This window comes from Triturus cristatus, chromosome 12 (assembly GCF_964204655.1).
Source record: "Triturus cristatus chromosome 12, aTriCri1.1, whole genome shotgun sequence".
Lineage (NCBI taxonomy): Eukaryota > Metazoa > Chordata > Amphibia > Caudata > Salamandridae > Triturus > Triturus cristatus.
The window spans coordinates 538319456-538341816 of NC_140595.1; the positions used below are offsets into that span (position 1 = coordinate 538319456).

The 22361-nt window shown below is 46.3% G+C and overlaps 1 protein-coding gene across 2 annotated transcripts in view; it reads left to right on the top strand.

Annotated features, from left to right (window-relative positions):
- The window catches only part of HSDL1 (hydroxysteroid dehydrogenase like 1), a 107177-nt gene that overhangs the window by 66025 nt on the left and 18791 nt on the right, over positions 1-22361 (top strand). For both annotated transcript variants that reach the window (XM_085638274.1, XM_085638275.1), the window contains exon 4: positions 21667-21894. In XM_085638274.1, the coding sequence (XP_085494400.1) occupies positions 21667-21894 (228 nt within the window). The remainder of the gene's footprint in view (positions 1-21666; positions 21895-22361) is intronic.

The following is a 22361-nucleotide window of genomic DNA, read 5'->3' on the forward strand; positions in this document are numbered from 1 at the left end:
CACCATGACATTATTTAAAAGTAATTGTGTGCTAGATTACAGCTGTGAAATGATGCCGGATACGTTTTAGCCTGGTGCACCATGGATTTCGTCATTATGTAACATAATTCAGTGAACTGTATGTTTATTGCAAAGTCTTCTATTTGTTTTTTTTCCAGATCCCCTCATTCTCTCTCAGTCTCAACTTACTTTAGTGTCATGAACCCTTTCTAAAATAATGAACTCTTAACTTTAGTGTCAGGAACCCTTGGCTAAAATAATTAGGTGCCGTGATAAATGAGACCATCTTTCTATATTTCCCAGATGCGAGGAACATTTTTAGCGAGTAGGAAACTACCAGGAAACATTCTTAAAGTATTGTAAGGTCAAGCGAGCCGGTGAGCTTTCAAGTACACCACATGCTGCATTGTATGTACTGATGTGTCCACTGGTGGACACACTCAACCACCACTCAGCCTCAGAGTTCTGAGGTATTTTATCAAACCGTACTCTCCACTGTCTCTCTCCTACTGTCTTACAATAAAGGCCACTTCATGGATGACGCCCGGTTTGTCACCCACTATACAGCCATCTCAGCAGAATTCCTTCTGCTGCTGAACCAACCACTGCCTGATTAAATTAACTCTAAAAATAAACCCTACCCCTTTAGAGCCCCTCCGTATGCCCAGAAACCAAGGTATCTACCCGAAGCCTTAAGAATCCTGTGAGATTCCCTCCTCCTGTCTCTCACCTCCTCAGTGATATAAGCAAAGCTGCAGACGAGGTTGTATTACATTATGAATGCAGTCAATGCATGCTTCAAATCCTGACCTCACCAAGTACAAGTTCCAGTAACTTCGACTCACTTGGCATGTATCCAGTCAGACCTCACCAACCTAATGCACAACCTCCTACCCTAAATTCCTTTTGACTCCTTAACAGCATTTCTAAATTGCCAACAATTGAACAAACTATCAGTAAACTGACTATTGAGATATTTGTGAACACCAACTGCAAAGCCTCTTATATATTCCCACAACATAATCCATGCTATGACATTACCAACTTCATTATTGAAAGATTCAAATAATGCAGAACAAAATTTCGGCATAACTAATTTATATTCCCTTTCTCATCCATTGAGCCACCTCAACCCTCACAAGGGATCCCTTACAAACAATGAAGCTGAAACCTTTCTTCACAAGCTACAGCCTTCATTGGTCCCCAGCATCCTTGTCATGGATTATTCTGTCCCAAGTAGAATCGATGTGTCTAACATCATAAAACACAAGGAGATGATGGACGGAGCACTGAAACTTTTCAGACACTCACCCCCCAGTCACCGATCTGGGTTGAATCCATCATCATTCTTTAGCTCACTTCGTCACCTCAATTCAGACCCAGCTATATGCAAATCAGTCTTGACCCTGTGCCTCATAGGAACAGTCCAGTCCGAACTGCCATGCCAGGTCTTCCCTGAACCGGAAATAAGCATCCTGGGACGGGTTTCTGGGTAACACCCTTCAGTAGCCAGGCTAGCTTGAATCCAGTGGCAAAGTGAGCAAGGGACCCTCGTCTGGGCATACCCTGCCAACTTAGGGCGACCAAAAAAAACACAAGGGGATGATGGACGGAGCACTGAAACCTTTCAGACACTCACCCCCGTTACAGATCTGGGTTGAATTCATCATCATTCTTTAGCTCACTTCGCCACCTCAGTTCAGACCCAGCTATATGCAAATCAGTCTTGACCCTGTGCCTCATGGGAACAGTCCAGCCTGAACTGCCAAGCCTGGTCTTCCCTGAACCGGAAACTAACATCCTGGGACCGGTTTCTGGGTAACATCCTTCATCAGCCAGACTAGCTTGAATCCAGTGGCAAAGTGAGCAAGGGACTAATTGCCACCTGGAAAAGGTTTCATCAATCCAACCTCACCTTCTTGCTGAAATCATCACTTGACCAGTGTGGCTTTTGCCAACCATTGCTGCTTCGATACTCCGTGTTGTCTTTCCAGGAGGCTGGAAATAGAGTGGTTTTGAAACTCTAGGAGTTCATTGAAATCCGGCACATCCTTGACTCTTAACTACGTTCACACTGTTATGGGCATTGGCTATGTAATTCTTACCAGAGCTGATGACCCATCCCTATCCCTGCTCATCCTCCATCGTCTGCATCGGTCACTGTTACCTTTAGTAGAAAGACGATAAGTCCCAACTGGAAGTGCTGGCTCCACCTTTGGGAGATTCACTTCATTCACAAGCCACAGACCACAAGGACTAAACAAAAGATCCCTTGATCTGAGTCGTGTGTAATCCCTGTCATGTTCAATATTGGACCAGGCACTATATCCTACCTCTGTCAGGCCGCCGTTATTAATGCCATTTTGTTCATGCCCTATACCCTCACTGTGATTAAGGTTTATTTCTAGGTCAGATCCTGTTTTTATGAGTGCTAAATTCAAGCAAACTGTTACTCGCATTCAGTGCTCCTTATATACATGCCTCCTGGGCTCTTTGCCATTCAGAAATCTTCTTTGCTAGTTCTTTTCTGGATATCAGTGCATTATGAGACTGTCCTCAGGATTATTACCTATTTGGTCAGGAATGGAAATCTCTTCTGTTGCTGAGGTTTGTTTACCAGTTGTAATTCCCTTCTCAAAACATACTCTGGATATTGCTTTTGATGATATTTCTTCTGGGCATACTTTTGAATCTTTACAATGTATTCCTGAGTACTTTTTTTAGTTCACTTAAACTAATGAAAATTAAAAGTATTCGTGGCTTGTGAGAAATCTACGTTTTTTGCCTTAATATTTCTTATCTGGAGTACTCTGCTTACCAGAACTCCTGCAATCTTACTATCTGCTTGCTATATACATTATTGTTTATGAGCTGGAGATAGTTAAGAGTATTGAATTGGATGCTTGCAACAGTTTGTTTGAAGCATTCTGGAGTCGGGCAATCGTTCATGAATCATGCTGCTTTTTCTGGAATATCTGGCACTTTCTTCAGCAAGGGTAAGTCTGAAATGGGCATGGCATTTGCTATACTGTAAAGTAGGGTACCTTAACCAGTTTAGATCTAGTTCTGTACCAAATGAGGACAGTGCTTCTCAGAAGTCAGACAATTTAGGTGTACCGGACATTATTCTGAGGTCTCCAATACTGGATAGAGAGGAATGCTGCTTTTCAAATCTACACACCTTCATTTTAGGGTAGCCAATCTGCAAGACTTCTGTCACGTTAATCTAAACATTTGAATCTTGAGCTCGGAAATTCGCCTCTTTCTACAGGAGAGGATGTTATCCTTGTCTGGAGATAGATGTGAAGTACTGTCCTAGGAGAAATGCATACTCTGTAGAACCCACATCCCTCCCCCTCCCCCGTTGCTACTTCCGGCAGTTAGGAGCATTGTAAGAGAAATGACACACATGAAATTGAGAATAAAGTTTGGAAGTACTGCAAGTGCCGAGAAAGCATATCAAACCTCTTTTCCTGTCTAAGAAGAAATAGCCCTGGTGCCTATCTCTGGCGGATGAATCCTGTGTACTTCTGCGATTGTGCTGGCTGTCCAAGGCTCTTCTCACTTGTTGATGATCCAATCTGACATTCAGGGATTCTGTTACGATTTGTAGAGGACTAATGAGACATGTTGAACCTGTCTATTTCTCCCTGCTTTCTTGCCTGCATCAATAGATCTGTTCAACATTGACACAGATTGCGGAGCCAAAGGTCTATGACAATTTGCCAAGAAGGAGTACAGTGCAAAAAGCTACCTATGGGAAAACATCAGGTCACCTTGAACATAGTGATATTGATGTCATACTCACAGTCTTTCCTTGATACCAACTCAAACATCTGGCACACATTTTTGGTGGTCCCATATCTAAACTCTTATGAGCAAATGTAGATGGCGTCATTTGTGGTTCGCATATATTAAGCGAACATCCTAAAACAGTTTTTTCACCAGGGCTCATCAGAATAAAATCGGATGTACTGATGCAGCGGTCATCCCCTTCAGCAACAAACCCCTCATGCACGCATTATCACTAATGATCTTCTCTGGAAGCAATGAAGCCTTGTACTTTCTGAGGAATTGGGAAGCTACAAAACGTTTCTCTCAGGGCTTTGTCAACCGAAACGTCTTTGGCATACACATCGAATAGTCTCTTGATCTGCACAAGCATGTTACCTGCCTCAGACAAAGCACATTGGTGATGTGGGTGGTTCTGAAATGGGTAACCTGCATTCTAATTGAACGAATTATGTTGTAAATATTTTATTACATTTTTCAAAATACAATGTTGTTATCACCTGAAACAGTGCACCTAACCAGGACAGAAGAAAAATGTTACTTGCAACTCTCACCTTAGGGGATTAGGAGTGTCCAATGTACACGCAATAGTATAATAATGGTTTAGGTCCTACAGAATACTCCCATTGACAGGACACCAACAAAGAGAAACTAGCAGGATTTTGCTCAGCAGCCTTAGGCAACGCAGCCAATATAACTGGCCTCAACCTTTAAATAGCCACCTCAAGTTAAAAAGATCTCCCACCCGCAAGTTCCACCGTCAAACTTGTCTTCTCCATTGAACTTCAGCACCTCTACATTATGTATCGATGTCTGTTTTAGGAAGGTTTTCTCTTTGTGCAACACCTTGAAGCCATGGGATATAGGATAGACTTTTGTGCCCCAAAACCAGCAGGCTGTTTGTAACTCTTGCATTTGTCTTCTTTGCTCAAGCTACTCTAGTCTAAGTGCCGGGAACAATAATATGCATTTACCCCCAAAACAAAAGCTACACTGTGAGGCAGCTGTGCTCAAAATGGGTTTTCTGATACCTTTATCCCAGAGACCAACTACCACAATGCCCTGCTCCCTTTCTCCTACTTTCTGCTTCCTCACTTTATTACTCTCTTCCCATGGATGGATCTTTCCCTCCAGGTCTGTGTTTACCTCTTGCAGCAGATTTTTTTAGGATTTGCTACTTATCCATTGGTGGCCAGCCCAGCACCGGCGATTCCACAAGCACTTTCCAGGCTCAAAATGCTCTAGTTTATATTCTACTTGCATCACCCCCTTAGCACACACATTTGAAACTCCATATTCCGTCCAGAATAGCCTCAGCAATTTCATGTTTTGTCACTGTATTATCTGCCTTTTCTTATCTCTTCACAACTTATTTTATTTTCTACTACAGTTGATTGACCTTAACCGCAAAGTCTGACATTCTCCTCTCCATTTTATCAGTATCCCATGCATCTGTCCATAGCGGCAATGTTAGACCCGGCCCTCGTAACGTAGTCAGACCTGACCCCTGCACCTCACACCAGCCCCGAGCCCACGGCCTAGCCGATCCTTCCCACCAGAACACACACACCCGACCCGGACTTCCCCCGTCCGTGGCCTTCCTCCTTCGGCCACCCCGGGTGCCCACTTCATGCACCAAGATGGCCGCCCGGCCCCAGCGCGACCCTAGCCTATAGGCGCCACTCCGGCTGGAGGACATCGCGCTCCCCTTGGGATGAGAAAGGGAGGAGCAGTTTCCATCACACCTCTGCGCTTCCCTGGGAAGGTGGGTTTCGATCGACCCGCCGGCCTCCCCGAGGGCTGGCTCCACGCCTGCTGGGTGTCTGGGACTCCTCCCGACCCGGCCCTGAAAGGATCAAAGGACAATGGCAGGAAACCCCCAACAAGCGACCCCCAGGTGACAAGACCCCTGCCTGCACAGACTCCGGACATCAAAGAGGAGTCGCCCTATAACAAGGGGTGCTCTGGGACAGTCCGGCAGATTCGCCTTGGAAACACCTGAGCCCTGCTGAGTGACTCGCGGCTCCCTGAAGATCGTAAGACCTCCGACTTTGTGCTTGAGCCCTGCTGAGTGACTCGCGGCTCCCTGAAGATCGTAAGACCTCCGGACTTTGTGTTTGAGCCCTGCTGAGTGACTCGCGGCTCCCTGAAGACCGTAAGACCTCCGAACTTGTGCTTGAGCCCTGCTGAGTGACTCGCGGCTCCCTGAAGATCGTAAGACCTCCGAACTTGTACTCGAGCCGGCTGAGTGACTCGCGGCTCCCACAGGCTCTCTTGGTCCCGCCGGACCCCACGACGACAAGCGTATCCCCCAGCTCGAGGATTGTGAGCTGTGCGCCGGGTACGCTCCTGCATCTGATTCTTATCCCCAAAGACTGTCCCGCTACCTCCTAACCCCCCCTCCAAGACTTTGCGAACCCGCGCTCTACTTGTATATATTTTGCCTTGGTGATCATAAAGATCCTACCACTCCGATCTGATAAAGATTTGCTCTTAAGAACTCCTCGTGGGGTGTCTCTCTGTCGTGTGGTGCCGAGTGTGCGATCCTAGATACGAGGTTCCTCCCCTGAGGAGTCTCCCGCCAGTGCCCGGCTACGATACCTCGAGGGTGGGTCTCAGGGCAGTCAGGGCCCCCTCCGGGCCCCTCTGAGGTCGCCTTCTAACAGGCAAGAAGGACCTTCTCTCCCTTCAACAATTCTCCTGTCCCATCTTATTCATCAGAAGAATTCGCTGTTTGCATTGACTATCTTTTCTTAAAATTTTCCAGGAGATGGTGCGCTCCTCTCTATTGATTTGGTGTGACCGTCTGGGACCCAATGAGCACATCCTTCATTGTGCAACACTTATTTGAGGGACTTAGGATTCCACTTCCAGTTTCTTTCCAATGCTCAGGTTTTCAAAGTGCTATATATCCATTCTCCTATGTGGGAGGACAGTGATGATTGATCAGATCAGGCTAGAGTATTCTGCAGTGCCCCGTAGACCACCGCAACCAACCCCATCTGCCCAGTCAGGTAGTTGCTACTAGAGGGGCCTGCGTCTAAGCAGGGGGATATTAACCGACTCCCCTCCCCACAGTCTGGCTTCCATGCTGATTCTCCTTACTGCTTGCCACTGGTTCAGCTTGGTTCCTTATGTTAACCCCTTCAGTGCCCATGACGAGATAGTCTCGTCATGGAGCGCGGTTGCGCTGTGCCCATGACGAGACTATCTCGTCATGAACCCCGCCCGCTAATGAAACGCCCGGCACAGGGCGTGGAAAGGGCGGGGCACTGAAGAGGTTAATGATTGCTGCTGATTCTTTCTCCAACGCGCCCTCCAGCTGGCTTCCTCTCACTGATACCAGCTGTTGTCTCAGTCAATAAATGACAGCTGCCACCTTGTCTATACTGTATAAGAGAGGGGGCTTCTCAGTCGAAAACGTCCAGCCTCATTGCACCTCTACATCACCCTCATTGATCCAAGAGAGCACTGGAGGTTCTGCTGCAATACAGAGTTGAGTGATGCTAGAGCAGGGTTCTCTGGCTGGGAATGTAGCCCGCCCCACTGTACCCCCTAGCCCATCTATTGAATAATTTAAAGGAACCATTCATTCGGGGTGAGCAGAGTCTTTTGTTAATACAAAGAGGATGCTCTGTTACATTTGCTGCTGATATATTAAAGATCAGCTGTAAGACGTCTGATGGAATATTTATTTTCCACAATGACACAAGGCTTTCACTAAGTTATATCTCTTGGGAATTTGTTTATTTGGCTTCTAAGGGCATTGTTCATAGACCCTATATACTTGGTTATCTCTAAAATTCTAGATAGGGGTGTGCCCAGATTGTGGAGGATTGAGACGCCTTTGTCCTCCCCTCTGCATCGGCTTGCAGAATAAACTGATCCTGTTCCCACTGTTCTTGCATAGGAGAGTGGCAGGGGAAGGGGAATTAAATTCTGCCGGTAAGACACCCCTGATAGGAATGAGTACGGTCCTGATAGAAATGTGGTTGATACCTCCACAGTAAGATGTTGCTTCTGTAAGTACAGCCGTATATTAGCTGCACATGTCTAAACTTGCGTGCTAAGAAGAGAAGTTCTGGAGGAAGCTCCAGCACCGCTGGCATGAAACACCTATTGTTCCAGTAAAAGGCTTTCGAGTAGGCCCGCAGCTGACAGGATTAGAACCTGTGGCTAAAAACACATGGCTGTCCCCAGAGGAAAGGAGTAGTCTGGCCGAAGCAGGAATATTTAGACCCTACTCTGGTGCAGCACATTAGTGCTCAGCGTGTGAGGTGAGTAGCATGGTGTAAGCACAGAGACTGAAGATTTGTTAAAGTTTGATTAGAGGCACACCTAAATAACTACGTACAGTAGCGCTCTGGCGGAATATAGAGCTTCAATTGAGGGCACCAAGGTGTCTTGAACCTCAGAAATCATAAACTAGACTAAGAGAAAAGTTGTAAGGCAGGAGACTGTCCTGCAACCAAGAACTCCCATGATCCATGAAAGCGTACATAGAAGGAATATCTGTGGGTCCCCATCTTCTAATAAAGCGCTAATCTGAAATTAGTTTCGACCCACTAAAAGAACCACCTGGGAGATTACAAGATGAGGGAGGGCAGTGGGAAGCTTGCTGATTCCCATAGACAGGGTTACGATTTTCTGTACTGCACCGCATATGCAACAGAGATAACAGGCAAGGAGGTGATAACTTGCTTTCGGAAACCCTTCTAGAACACACACTATGCCTCTACCTAACAGGAAGAAAACAGCCCTTGAAAGAACTGTTTCAGAAATCAGTTACCCAGAAAGTTAACTCGCATAAATAGAGCAGACCGGCGGAATATAACATGATGACCTTCTGGGGTGAAGGCATTTAAGGCAGAAGTGTCCCTCATGAAGAGGTTTCTGGCAAACCACCTCAGGGAAAACTTTTCAACTTTAAGCAGAGAAATGAAGCAGGGAATTCAAGAGCTGAATGACCTAGGAAAGAGGGTGCATTCACAAGAACAGTTGGGAGACGTGAGAGATAAGGAACAAGAATATCTGAAACAAAAAATTCTAAGTTTCAAAGAGCCCAGGACCATGAAAACGACTAAAGGCAAAACAAAATGCAGATTCAGGGAGTATCAGACGGCACAGAAGAGAGAGCAACATTGTTAGCTAGGTACAAAGACTGTTTAAAACGAGTCTTTAGGAGTCTAGCTCAGAAGTTCTAGTACTAGCTGTAACACACCATATTGTGTCAAGTAGGGCAGTCGACCACCTGACATCTTCACGAGGGTCCTCGTTTTTTCATCAGAACGAGAAGATCATGGAAATACTAAGAGAAAGAGGCAGAGTTTGCGACTGATGCTGAAGCGTCCCAGGTCACACAAAACAAAATTTCTTTATGGTCACTCCCTCTGCTTGATCTTCACCTGACACGCCAGACAAGATCTGTAGCCGAACTAGGAAGGGTCTTAACATCCAAAACAAATCATAGGGGGTTTATCACCAACAGGAGGATGATCCCCATCTCCATGGCTTGTAACTACAGAAAAATAGAGGTAAGACTGTTGCCAGAAAAATGACGAGTTGAAACCAGCATCAGCAATCAACTTAGAAAGAAAGCAGTTCTAGACCAGCTGAAAAGCAGTGCGCACCTGTGAAAGAGCAGTGCCACCAGAGTTCTGGACACCTCAGGAGAACACTTAGAATAAGTATGGATCTTGGGTGGTGGCTGAAATTAAAGAACCCCACATATTACAGTCAGAGAACTGTGGTCTGCTTGTGCTGACCAGTAATAGGACTGGCGGGCCTGGCTGAGAGAAGCCTCTTACGTGGGAGTCCTAAAGATGGCATACCCCCCTTTTCTTCTCTGATCACACCTGGTATTGAAGATGACAAGAGACAAGCCCCCCCCCCCCTTAAAATCAAACTAAACTTGATAAATGTGCCACAGCGGTGGTCCCTGGTACTGGCGCTAAGCACTTCAAGCCTGTAGACATGACAGATCACACTAAGACAGGGAGACCAATCCACATACAGAAGGGGCAGAGGGCCATTGCCCCCAAGGAGACACCTCAGAGTCTGAAGGGGAGGCAATGGCTGACAACAGGGGTCGAGACGGAGACGAATGACTATATATTACCTGTAGCTCACTTTTGTTTCTGGAACTGCTGGCCTGGAGCAATACATAGTGCCCTTCCGTAGGACCTGTAGCTGCAGATGCTGGTGAACACTCTAAGACACATGGAGTGGAATGTGAGGGCTGGCAACGGGCCACTACTCTGCGGGGTGGCGGAACTTGGGGGTCCCATGAAGAGGGTATCCCCCTCATACTGTATGATTATTCAACACTTCATATGGTTCTTATATGCTTTGCTTTCTTATTGTCTAGGGCTGCCAGTAGTTAGGGTGGAACCCTACTAGCGAGTGCTCACCAAGCCACTTAACTCGATTTAGATTTAGTTTTTGAATATGAATATTTTGGTTCTATAAGGGTGACGGATGCTCCAAGGATGGAAGAATAGGGTGTGTGGTTGTTGGGGGAGGGGTGGGAGTTTGGGATTTGTTTTGGGTATGTTGGTTTTCTTGTTATTGAACATCAGACAGCAACAACACTGACTTCTCCTCAGGCCACTATCCTTCTTGACTGATGAATATGAAGGAGCAAGTGAGAGAGGACTTGGTATAATGTCCTGGAATGTGAACGGGCTTAATAGTAAAATGAAACCAGGTAGTTGTGTTATACGTAAAGCATCACACCCCTGAAGTCCTTCTTTTACAAGAGAATCATTTGTTGGGCATGCGCTTTGGATTTTTAGGCAGACATGAGTACATACTGGTATACCGATCTGGCTGACAAAGGGATCCAGAGAGGTGGCAATCCTCCTATGGGAGAAATTCCCCCTGACAGTACAACAGGTTTATACAGGTGAATTATGACACTATGGGCCTCATGTAGGTAGCCAAATACCGGTCGGTAACGGCCGATTTTCGGTAAATATGCCGTTACCGACCGGTATTCAGACAAGTGAGATGTAGGAGTCCCAAAACCAATTTTCGGTAAATATGAGGCGGTAAATACCGATTCATATTTACCGAATTCCAAAATACCGATTCAGAGTTACCGAATACATAATTAACGAATCGGTAAATATGAAGTGGTAAATATGAAGTGGTAAAAATGAAAATGACATGTAGGAGCACTCGGTAATTAAGAAATCCAAGAAAATCGGTAAATTAGAGTCGGTAATTAACACGGATTGAAAGCAGGTGGTAACCATCAACAATGCATATGAGCAATCCCAAAATGCTACAGCGTGGACAACATGGCCGCTATGTACGTCATTGCAAGGCGCCTACGTCTACAGGCAGCAGGACTGAGGGTGTGGCGACGGGAGGAACAAATCTACAGACAGCGCATCACACTATTCCAGCTGACTGATGCAGAGATACATGAGAGGTACAGGCTAGACCCCGAAACCATCATGGACTTAATCAGGGACCTACAGCCACTCCTGGACCATCCAATAAGAAGGGCGCACGCCATACCCCCACATGTGCAGGTGCTCTGCAGCCTACATCTGCTGGCATCCGGCAGTTATCAGGTGGTGATAGCTGCGGTGGGTGGGGTATCCCAGAGTTGCCTGTCACGTTTCTTCAGGAAGTTCCTGGATGCCATGATGCAGAGAATGCACCACTACATAAGCTTCCCAAACACACAGGCTGCACTGCAGAAAACAAAAACAGACTTTTATCACATGGCACAGTTCCCCCATGTCATCGGCTGTATTGATGGTACACACATCCCAATCTGTCCACCAGCTGATACAGAGCACATCTACAGGAACAGGAAGTCCACCCACTCCATCAATGTGCAGGTGATCTGTGATGCAGGGAACATCATCACAGATATTGTTGCAAAGTTTCCTGGGAGCACCCACGACTCTTACATCTTCCAGAATAGTGGGATCTACACACGACTGAGTGCCGGAGAATTCGGAGAGGGATACCTGCTAGGTAAGTAACAGTGACGCCCCTTGAAACCTGCAAATCATAGTGCATAGAGGCATGTAACTGATGGTTCCCTTTTACTCATCCAGGCGACAGTGCATATGCATGCCGGTCATTCATCCTCACTCCCTACCTACACCCAGCAACCCAGAGTGAGAGACGATACAACGTGGCACACAAAACAACACGCAATGTGGTGGAGCGCACGTTTGGACTACTGAAGAGCAGGTTCCGCTGCCTGCACAAGAGCGGAGGCGCACGCCAGTACAAACCCATCACCTGCTGCAAGATTATTGCCACTTGTGCAATGCTGCACAACCTTGCCACGAAAAAAGGTACAGATGTGGAACTGACATATTTTGAGGACAACGAGGATGAGTCAGGCCAGCCAGAGGGCAACGCAGCTAGAGTGCCAACTGCAATCGATGGGAGAGAGAGACGGGCAGATATCACATGCAACTATTTCTGAGTAAGTAAGGGGACACAGCGAGTTGTGAGAAGTCCTGACGTAGTTTTAATGTGGCACCACGCCATGAACACATGAACAGGCCAATCTGGCAATATACCATCTATACAAGGAGTATGTCCAGGGTTACGTCACCCAATGGGAAGTGGCTAAGCAGGGCTACATCAATGTTTGCGCATTCGCGCTGCAGTGGTGGATTGCACGGCCTGTGCATCCTCACTGGAGCCAACCCCAAGCCGCCTGCTGCTCCTGCGTGCTTCTGGGACGGGGGGTGTGATGCTGCTGCTGGTGTCGATGCTCTCCGCAGCATCCCCTGCAGCAGTTGTCGACGCCTGACTAGTCAATAGCACCCCTAGTGCACTTGTCACCTGCACCATCCCCCGAGACAGGTCGCTGCAGCACTGTGTTAGGCCCTCCTGCATCGTCACAGAGCGCCGGCGCAGTAGAGAAGTCGCAGTTGCCAGACGGTTGAGTGCCCTGCTGGTAGTGTCCCTTCTCTGGCGTTCCCGGCGCCGTGCTTCGATGTCAGCATCTAATTTGCTGCACAACTGCTGGATTGACTGGGACATGTCCCGAATGCCCGCAGCCATGCCGCTAATGTTGGTGTCCATGTTGACTAATGTTGTCTTCATCACCCGCATGTGCCTCTGGACTGACATGACTGCCTTTGATTGCAGGCGCTGTTGCTTCAACATTTGGCCCTCGAGCCCCAAGAAGACACCATGGCCGTCAGTGGGTGCTGGTGGACTCTGGACACGCGACCTGCGGCGCCCTCTTGCTTCCGTCTGTGCTGCCTGTGAGGTGTGGGGCACAGTGGCATGGCTCCCTTCCTGGGGCCCGGTGCGGTCTTCTGGGCCCATGCTGTCGTCTGACGAGGTGTCTAAGGCTCGTAGCCTGGCTGCTGGACGCCTCCTCATTCTCACACCTGCAAGCGGAGATGTGGCCGGTGATTCGAACATGAGTGGCGATGCTGGCTCTGGTGGTGGTGATGCTGGCTCTCGGTGAGGTGATGCTGGCTCTGTGTGCGGCGAGGCTGGCTGTGTTGGTGGTGCGGCTGCCAGTGGGCCTGCTCCCTGGTCTGAACTGGTGCTGGCTAGAGGTGATTTATGTGGCCGGTGTGCCGTCTCTCCTGCAGCATGCCCTGTCCTGCATGATGTCACATCTGTGGACAGAAATACAACATTGGCTCAGTGTCCCCGAAGGGCTGCATTGCAAGCGTCACAATAAATCATTTCACATTCCAATATGTCCCCTGTCTCCTTGTGCCTCGAGTGCGTGACATGCCTTGTTGCCCTGTAACATTTACGTCATGGTTAGTGTTGCCCTGACTACATCTCCCGGAATGCATTGCCTGTCTGCACTGACACGTGTGGACTGCAGTGTGATTCTCGTTTCACAATGGGGGATGTGGGATAGGGGTAGGGGGGGCTACATTGCTGTGCTTTCGTCTTACCTTGGTGTGTTGCGGCTCTGGCAGAGCTGTCGGCGTCCCCAAGACCCACGACGCTCTCTTGCTCGATTGTGGCCGCCACCAGCTCCTCCAGTTCGGTGAGGGCAGGTGCCCTGTTGGTTCCACCTCCGGTCTGGCTGGCCTCCTTCTGGATGTCGCCCATCTTCCTCTTGGTTACAATCCGGAGGTCATACCAGCGCTTCTTGAGGACCTCAATGTCCCTGTGGGTCACTCCCACAGCATTGACCTGCGCCTGGATGGCCAGCCATATGTTGCGCTTTTCAGCCTCAGGCACTTGCAGGGATTGCCTTCCAAACAGCTTCTGGTGCTGCTTCACCACCTCCTCCACCAGCACCTGGAGTTCCTTGGGGCTAAATTTCAGCTTCCTCCTCCTTTCCCCTCCGTCTTTCTGTGTTCTCTGGCTGGACATGCTGTTCGTTTACCCGCTCGCACATGCAACGGCTCCCTGCCTCTCCTCTGCACTCCAAGCTTCTCCAGGGTCGGCTAATTATGTACACCTGCCTGGGTGTGGCCACTTCGGCTAATTATGTACACCTGCCTGGGTGTGGGCACTTCCTGGTTGGGTGGGCTGTCGTTGCACTGGATTAGCTGTTTCGTCAAGTCATGTGATTTGATTTACCGAATCGGTACATACCGATTCGGTATTTTCCGATTCGGTAAATACCACCTCGGTATTTACCGATTCGGTAAATAACACCTCGGTATTTACCGAATCGGTAAATACCACCTCGGTATTTACCGAATCGGTGAATTCCGATTCGTGATTACCGAATGTTACCGAATCGGTAACTGTTACCGAATTTTTACCTACATATAACTTACCGATTCTAATTTACCGATTCGGTACGGCTCGGTATTTAAGAACCGGTAAAATTTATTTACCTACATGAGGCCCCTAATCTTCATAGCAGGACAGTTGAATGGTTCTCCTTGGTTTATTGTGAGTGTGTACATCCCTCCCAATCTGATCAAAAGTACGTCGACCACACTAGCACTGCTCCTATCTGGCACAACCACAGGAATGATAGTTGTAGGAAGAGACTTCAACTCAGTGGTAGACCATGCACTAAACGCTAGTAGCCCCTTTCACCAGCCTATTGTACACCCCATTTCAAACAGTGGATATCCACCATGGGACTAGTAAACACCTGGCACTATCACCATGCATCTGACATGCAATATACTTATTACTCCCCTACACACATCACATTCCTCAATGGACTACCTACTCATACCAGCTATGGAATGTCTTAAAGTAACCGCAGGGCCATTCCTCCCTGAGGATTTTCAGACCACTCCCCTATACATATAAGTATACAACGCCGTCATTGCGGCAGTTGGGAAACGTGGCGGTTGAATGCCTGGTGGTTATTAGAGGTCACCGTTTCGGAGTCCCTTCAGGGGGAAAGTGACGAATATTTTAAGATTAACGTGCCTTCCATTTCCTCTGCCAATTCTGTCTGGGAAGCTTTCAAGGCAGTCATCCAGGGGTCCAGCTAGGGGTAACATCAGAGGGATACAGGCAGGTAGGAGGAGGGGCATAGTAGAGCTGGAGCGACACATTCGGTTCTTGGAAAGCGGAGGGTTTGGCCCACAGGAACAGGATCTAAAGCGTCTGCTTTATCAAGCCTGCCTGACATAACTAAAGCTCCTTGATTAAGCTAGAGTGGGATGGATGATCCACCAGAGCAAGTTGTACGAACAGGGTGACAAAGCAGGAAAATTACTGTGTTGGCTAGCCAACCGTGAATATAGTATAAGGATAGTTCCGGCCATTCGAGATGTGGATGGCACATTGCACATGACCCCCACTGACATAGTTAAGACGTTTGCCATTTATTACAAAGTTCTCTATGCACATGTGCAACCCCCTCTGTTAGAGACACAGAACCCCATTATTAAAGATTTGCTCATGCAGAAATTGTCTAGAGAGGGTAGAGGGGACCTTGACCTCCCAATCACAGAGGGGAAGATTCGGGAGACTATTGCAGCTTTGGCCTTTGGTAAATCTCCAGGTCCTAACGGTTTCCCAGTAGAGTTTTTCAGGGAATATACCTCGTTGATACACACTATCCTAAAGCACTCTTTGACAAGGCCTATGGACAGTTTTACTGCCCCCAGATTTAAGAGGTTTAACAATTTCAGTGTTACTCCAACCATCTAAACCTCCTGACCTTTGTACCTCTTATCGCCACATCTCCGTTCATACTGAGGGAAAAATCTTTGTCCAACGACTGTGCACAGTTATCCGCTCAAGGATACATGAAGACCCAAATGGGTTTATGCCCAACAAGGGCACATGACACTGTCTCCAGCGCTTAAATCTCATCCTATCCAGATCTGGGAAAATAAGAGGCTTTATGGCCTTCTCTTCCTTAGACTTTGAAAAAGCTTTCAACACGGTACACAGGCTCTTCACGTGCCAAGATCTGGCAAAAATAAATTTTGGCCCATGTTTCACATGATTAATTGATACACTCTATACACTGCTGTGGGCACAGGTAAGGGAAGATGGTGTACTATCCGCCCCTTTCCTGATTGAAAGGGGTAACAGACAAGGATGCCCTCTCACCCCTATTGTTCGCCCTGGTTATAGACCCATTGACTGAATGGATCCCTACAGATGCCTGGATTACGTGACTATGCTGGAGTGATGCACAAGAAGGCAGAATATCCTTATATGCGTATGATATGCTGCTGAACATGCAGGACCTGGAGAGCTCCATATAAAGGCTTCTGGAAATACTTGATATATACGGATACGCCGTGGGTCTGTGGGCGAACTGGTCTTAATCAACCTATTTTCCTAATGCTAGAGGGGGCATCAAACCTAGACGTTCTACAATTGCAGGTGACGGAAGATCATTTCAGATACTTAGGCATGGAAATAGCCATTTCAGAAACTTGGAATTGAATGCGACTATCCTGAAGGGACGATGAAGCACAAATATTCAATCATGGGAGATTCTTCCCCTTTCAATGCTGAGACAGGGAGCCCTGTTTAAAATTATAATCCTCCCCCAACTGCTTTATGTCCTTCAAAACTACCCACACATATTGTCATATTCAATCGATGATGTCTGATTTCCTATGAGCGGGAGGGGGGGGGGGATTTCCCAAGAGTCTTTTTCATGAAATGTCATCGATCTCAGTACGATGCCTGTTTGGGATGGGCAGATGTCCAGCTCTACTAGTGGACAGCACAGATGCTCCCAATTAACAATTGTTTTTTGGGGGATAGACACAGCCCCCTGCAGAGATTACCCCTGCTATGCTGAAATCTATCAGGAGTTATGGTATCCTTTCAATGGCAACCCAACTATGACATGGTAGCTGGCTGCCACAAGTGTGGCACCTACAGGGATTTGGCAGTGGGACCTGATTGGTATCTCTGTGCTCGGGGATGTATGGAACCATAACCACATTACATTCTTAACAGACCTTAAGGCATAATTCTCCCTGCATACGCCTCACAGTTCTATCGCTATCTTCAGCTGCTGCATGTCTGGCGGAAAATGGGCATAGGTTGGGGGAGCTCCCAGACAGTGACTCCCTAAAAGACAAACTGGTGCTGATTAAGTTTGAAAAGAAGTGCATTTCTTTAATTTATGGAGCATTGATACTCCATGCCCGTGACACCCGTAAACAACTCTGCAATGGATGGATCCTAGATGTAGGTGACTTGGACAACAATGACCAGAGAGAGGCCATGATGATCTCACGGTGTCCCCCTATTGTACTGGATGTGCAGCTCACAAGAGAAATTTCTACCATTTGATATGGTTGTGCCTGATTATAAAGAAATACTGGGCAACCATATGTGCAGAGTTGGGAGAATTGGTCACGCAGTTCCAGTCGACCCTCAAATAGCGATACAAGGCTTGCCGAAGGAGTGGGATTGCCCTCTATACATGGGCGTATTTGTAGCTATGGGGTTTCTGGTGGCAAAAATGGATGTAGCAAGACATTGGAGGGATGTTGAAGCACCTACATTGACGGAATGCATTAGGGGCATGGATCTTTGCGCAAAACCTGAGGAACTTGTTTAAAAGGCACGGGGGCCAGTCAAAAACATAGGAAGGTAGGTGGAACTATTCACAAGTTTCACACATTTCTTTGTTACCATATTATTTGAATAATATGTCTTCCGCCCCTTAGAATGTGATTGTCCGAGATACTTCCTAATGTACTGAATGTGGAATGCTGTCTGTCTTAATAATGTTGGCTAATGTTACTGATTGAAAAAACAATATAAAGATTTCATTTAAAAACACAGTTTCATCTGGTCTTTCTAGAGCATCAGGTGGGTCAAAAAAGATTCCCCACTTAAGTGTGCCGATACTCTCCATTGAGCATCGCCCAGATTCATAAATGGTATCAGCATTCAATGTACACAAGGGATCCTCTCTTGCACCTATGGGTCATTAATGAGGATTTTCTTCCTTGGTGGTTCACTGTTCAATGAGGGCACCTTCAAGGATCTATCCGGTTCCACAATGGCCCAACTGCTGGGTTCCCTTAGGCTTAACATGTTAGACTCCATGATACCAATATAGCCTCTTTTTGGATCCCCTTTACTGCAGTGGCAGTTAACCTGGTGCATGCTATACACACGTTTCAGGTTCTTTTCCTTGTATCACTCAATACAAAAATGTCTTTGTTTTTAAATCTTTTAGTTATTTCACTCCGATAACTGAAGGCTCCAGGCACCACAGACTCAACTCATCCCACCTCTAGCTGCAAGGTACACTGTGCCCCATATTTCTGCCGGTGACTTATGCATTATCCAACTCAAACCAGTTCTCACGCCACATTTCTTTCACCATTACCCGTGTAATACTGTTCCAATAGTGGTTAAGGTCAGAGCTAGTTCCTGGCTTGATGTTTGAGCCTGGGTTATCATGTTCTCTACAATTTACAGGCACAAGAATGTCATCTTAGCTGCCACCCGATTCAGTGGCTCCTACCAGGTGGGGGTGAGGAACCATATATAACCCACTAGAATACTGCTCTTCCTGTAAAGGTGCTAGCATCAGATTCACTGTCATCTACCATTATCTACGGTTTCCGGTCCGACAAGGCACCTGCTGAGATGGCCAGTCGGTAGGGGTACATCTACCTGATTGTTGTGGAACCAATAGGTGATGAGTCGACCATGTTTAGTGACAAGCCACACCATCCCAATCTGAAATAATTATAGAAGATTTGCATGAGAAAGTTTCAATGTTCTACTTTACTTTAGGAAACCCACTACGTTGCTACCACGTGGTTAACTGACATATAAATTTATAGTGTCAGATTTGAATATTCATGATGGTGCTCATCAACTTTGGTACGAAACAATAGAGCGGGTCCCTTCCAAAAAGTTCTAACTTCAAGCTTCTTATTTGTCTCTGGTATTGGCCTACTTTATATGGATATCAGGAACCACCCCCTCTTTGTGACCTACTAAACGGTTTCTCGACCCTGGGAACAAAGACACATATTTGAGAGAGTTTTCCTGATGAAGGACTTCTGTCACGTAAGGCTTCTGTTGACATACCGATAGCAGGCGCCTTGTCCTTTTTTGGCCACCTGGTACTGACTTTTAAGTGACCTGTTTCTAGATAAATGATCAACAGTTACACCCTTGCCTTTCTGTTCTCAGAATCACTCCTCTTGTTTAACTCATAGAGGAGGTTTTCACACTTTATCTTGGATTAATCACTGAAAAAAGAAAGCTCAGCAGGAAGGAATTAATTACCACTCGGACTTCCAGGCAGCACAAAGTATAGTTACCTTTCCAATGTAGTTAACACACATTTCATTTTACCATTAAAGTAGATTTTTGATGAATATTAAAAAGGCACTTTGAATTAAGAATTTTTGTATTTTCCTAGCTAAATTGTAAAAATAGTCTTGTATTCACAGTTGGGCTTGCCCATTGCCAAATGCCACCATATATAAACAGTTAAAACCGCTTTGTGCCACTGTTCCTTATAGGGACATATTTGTCATTAATATGTAACATGTTCTACTTCTATACATTCATTACCAAAAACTGTGGGGGTATACCTACATTATGTTTAAATGTGTTGAACCCGGACTGGAGCCAAACATTTCTAGTCATTTGGTTCATTGGTCTAAATGTACACTCCAACACACGTGGTGTTTAATGCACTTGCCACTGATGGGCTTCCTGTACCAAATTACCACAGCATTACTGGAAAGTTAAATAAATCAGTTGGGTGCTGACCTCATGTTATAGGGACAGAGCACATGCAGAGTGATGCTGTGCCCCAAGCCATAATACATGCAAAACCCAAATAATAAGAAAGTAAAAAATCAAAGGAGACCACTTCCAGTGAGACCAGATATCTTCCTCGCTAACTTGGTCCACCCTATTGGAAAGGAAATGTGTGCAAGACATGAACTCCTGTTTTGAAAATTAGAAACAACAAGTATAGCAAGGGGCTGTCTCAAACCCAAACCTTTTGGTCAGAACCACTTTTGGTTAATTTGCCAAGGTGGCTGTATTAGGTAAAATGTCTAATGCCATCCAGACATCAAATTACACTCCAGCAGCCACCATAAAATGGCGCCAGCTGTTAATGTAAATGCAGCCATAGGGCAACCTAACCTAATTGTAAAACTAATTCAGGGTTCCATTCGAGAGAAAACTGATACCTGCCAATGGGACTAGAACTGCTCTCAACCATGCTGACATTCCAGTGATCATTTTCACCACATTCAAACTGCATCTACACTCCACATAAAACCACAGAGGTCATCTTCAAGAGCATGTGTGCCTGCTCAGCACCACCCTCAGTCCCAAGAAATATTAGAAGCAAATAGTAGGCAGCAGTCACCAGTGGTCACACAACACCCAAACAAGCATGACCATCATCTTGGTGGCGCAGCAGGCTGAAGGCTCGGCAGCCTGCAATTTCAACAGGATGATCAGGTTCCCAGGCTGCTGCACCAGGGACTGATCCGTCCATCAAGCAGTTCAGTAACTCATCTTCCCCTTACGAAGCGCAGACCTCCACAGCCAGCTGTTCCTTCCTTGTATCACTGCTCCTCATCCAAAGCCCAAATAGTTTGCAGGTACTGCAATTGGACTCCAGTCTACTGCATCCAGTGCCCCTGTGCAGGTCCAATATCAATCCAGACTGACCTTCACCTGCTGAGCAACTGCTTCTCCATATAATAAAACAACTGTAGGATAATCCCCATTATAACAGTGCCTAGCTGTACAACAAGGGGATCCAAACAATATTCAGGACACTGATTGTGAGCACATAAAATGACCCAAGGTAAACACCTGCATAGACCTTCAGGAGATCATGGAAGCAACATCTGGAAAATGGCCAGAGAGATAACATTTCAAAACTTAAAGATAACTGAAATAAAATATTAGAGTTCTGGTGACATGGAAAGCTGGATATTTATATTAAGGAGCTGTCTAGCAGCTGTGTTCTGGTAGAGACCGGAATGCGCGAAGAAGACGATGACTTGTACTTTTTAAGGGAAATGTAGGTGAGGGATCACATGATGCAGAAAGTTCCATTGGTGACTTGATTTACTTTTGCTACAGTGAAGAGACTGGGATTTATGATCACCCCTAAATTATTTTGTTGTGTTACAGGAGTTAGTGTGGACCAGATGGTGGTTGGGTGTTTGTTGGTTCATTTCCTGAACGAGAGTATCTCTGTCCTCCTCCTCCTCCACCTTCTAGTCATCCCTATTTATCAATTATTGATTATCCACTCCTTAACCAGTGTTTTCGAAGTCTGGTAAATAATAATCAGGCATAGAGTGTTTTAATTAAATCTCCTAAATCTTTTCCAAACTGACTGTGTAAGCATGTTACAAGCAATGATAACAAAAGTTTTTTAAAGAAAATCTGTTTCAAACTTTTGAGCCCACCAAAACAGCTTAAAATAGCCCTCATGTGTTTCTTTCTCAACAGGCATATTTGGATCATTTTAGCCGAGCCCTGCACCATGAATATTCCTCAAAAGGAATCTTTGTTCAGAGTTTAACTCCAATGTATGTTGCCACCAACATGGTGGCATTCAGTGGCACACTTTGCAACTCGTCCTGGCTGGTCCCCTCAGCATCTGTGTATGCCCGCCATGCTGTGTCTACGCTTGGGATATCCACAAGGACTACAGGATACTGGTCCCATTCAATCCAGGTAACTCTAGTCTGGCCTTCATTTTACTTTCCAAAGGCATGCATATAATTCCAAAATCCCTGAACCTATTCCAGATAGGTGTACTTGTGCATGTAATTTATAGGTTCTCGTGGGTGTTGGTTCTACCTGACATAAGTAGTAGATCGACACCACTGTACTGCAGCTGTATGTGAATCACAGATGACAAATATTTATGGCAAGTCATGAAGTTAATATTGGTGGCTTGATGTAGGTCTGAAAAAAGACATGTTTCCCTGAATCCCATTGTTCAGCCTCAGATGGCCCATTCCCTCTAGCCCCTATATTTTTCTTGTGATCATTGATTAAGATATCAAGAAAATACGAGTTCAGAAAGATCCAAGAAGGCTTACTTTGGACTTAATTAAAATGTGTATTTTCAGACAGAGAATGTATTTTTAGCTTTTTTGCTCACTAATAATTGAGAGATTGTTGAGGCTGTGTTTCTT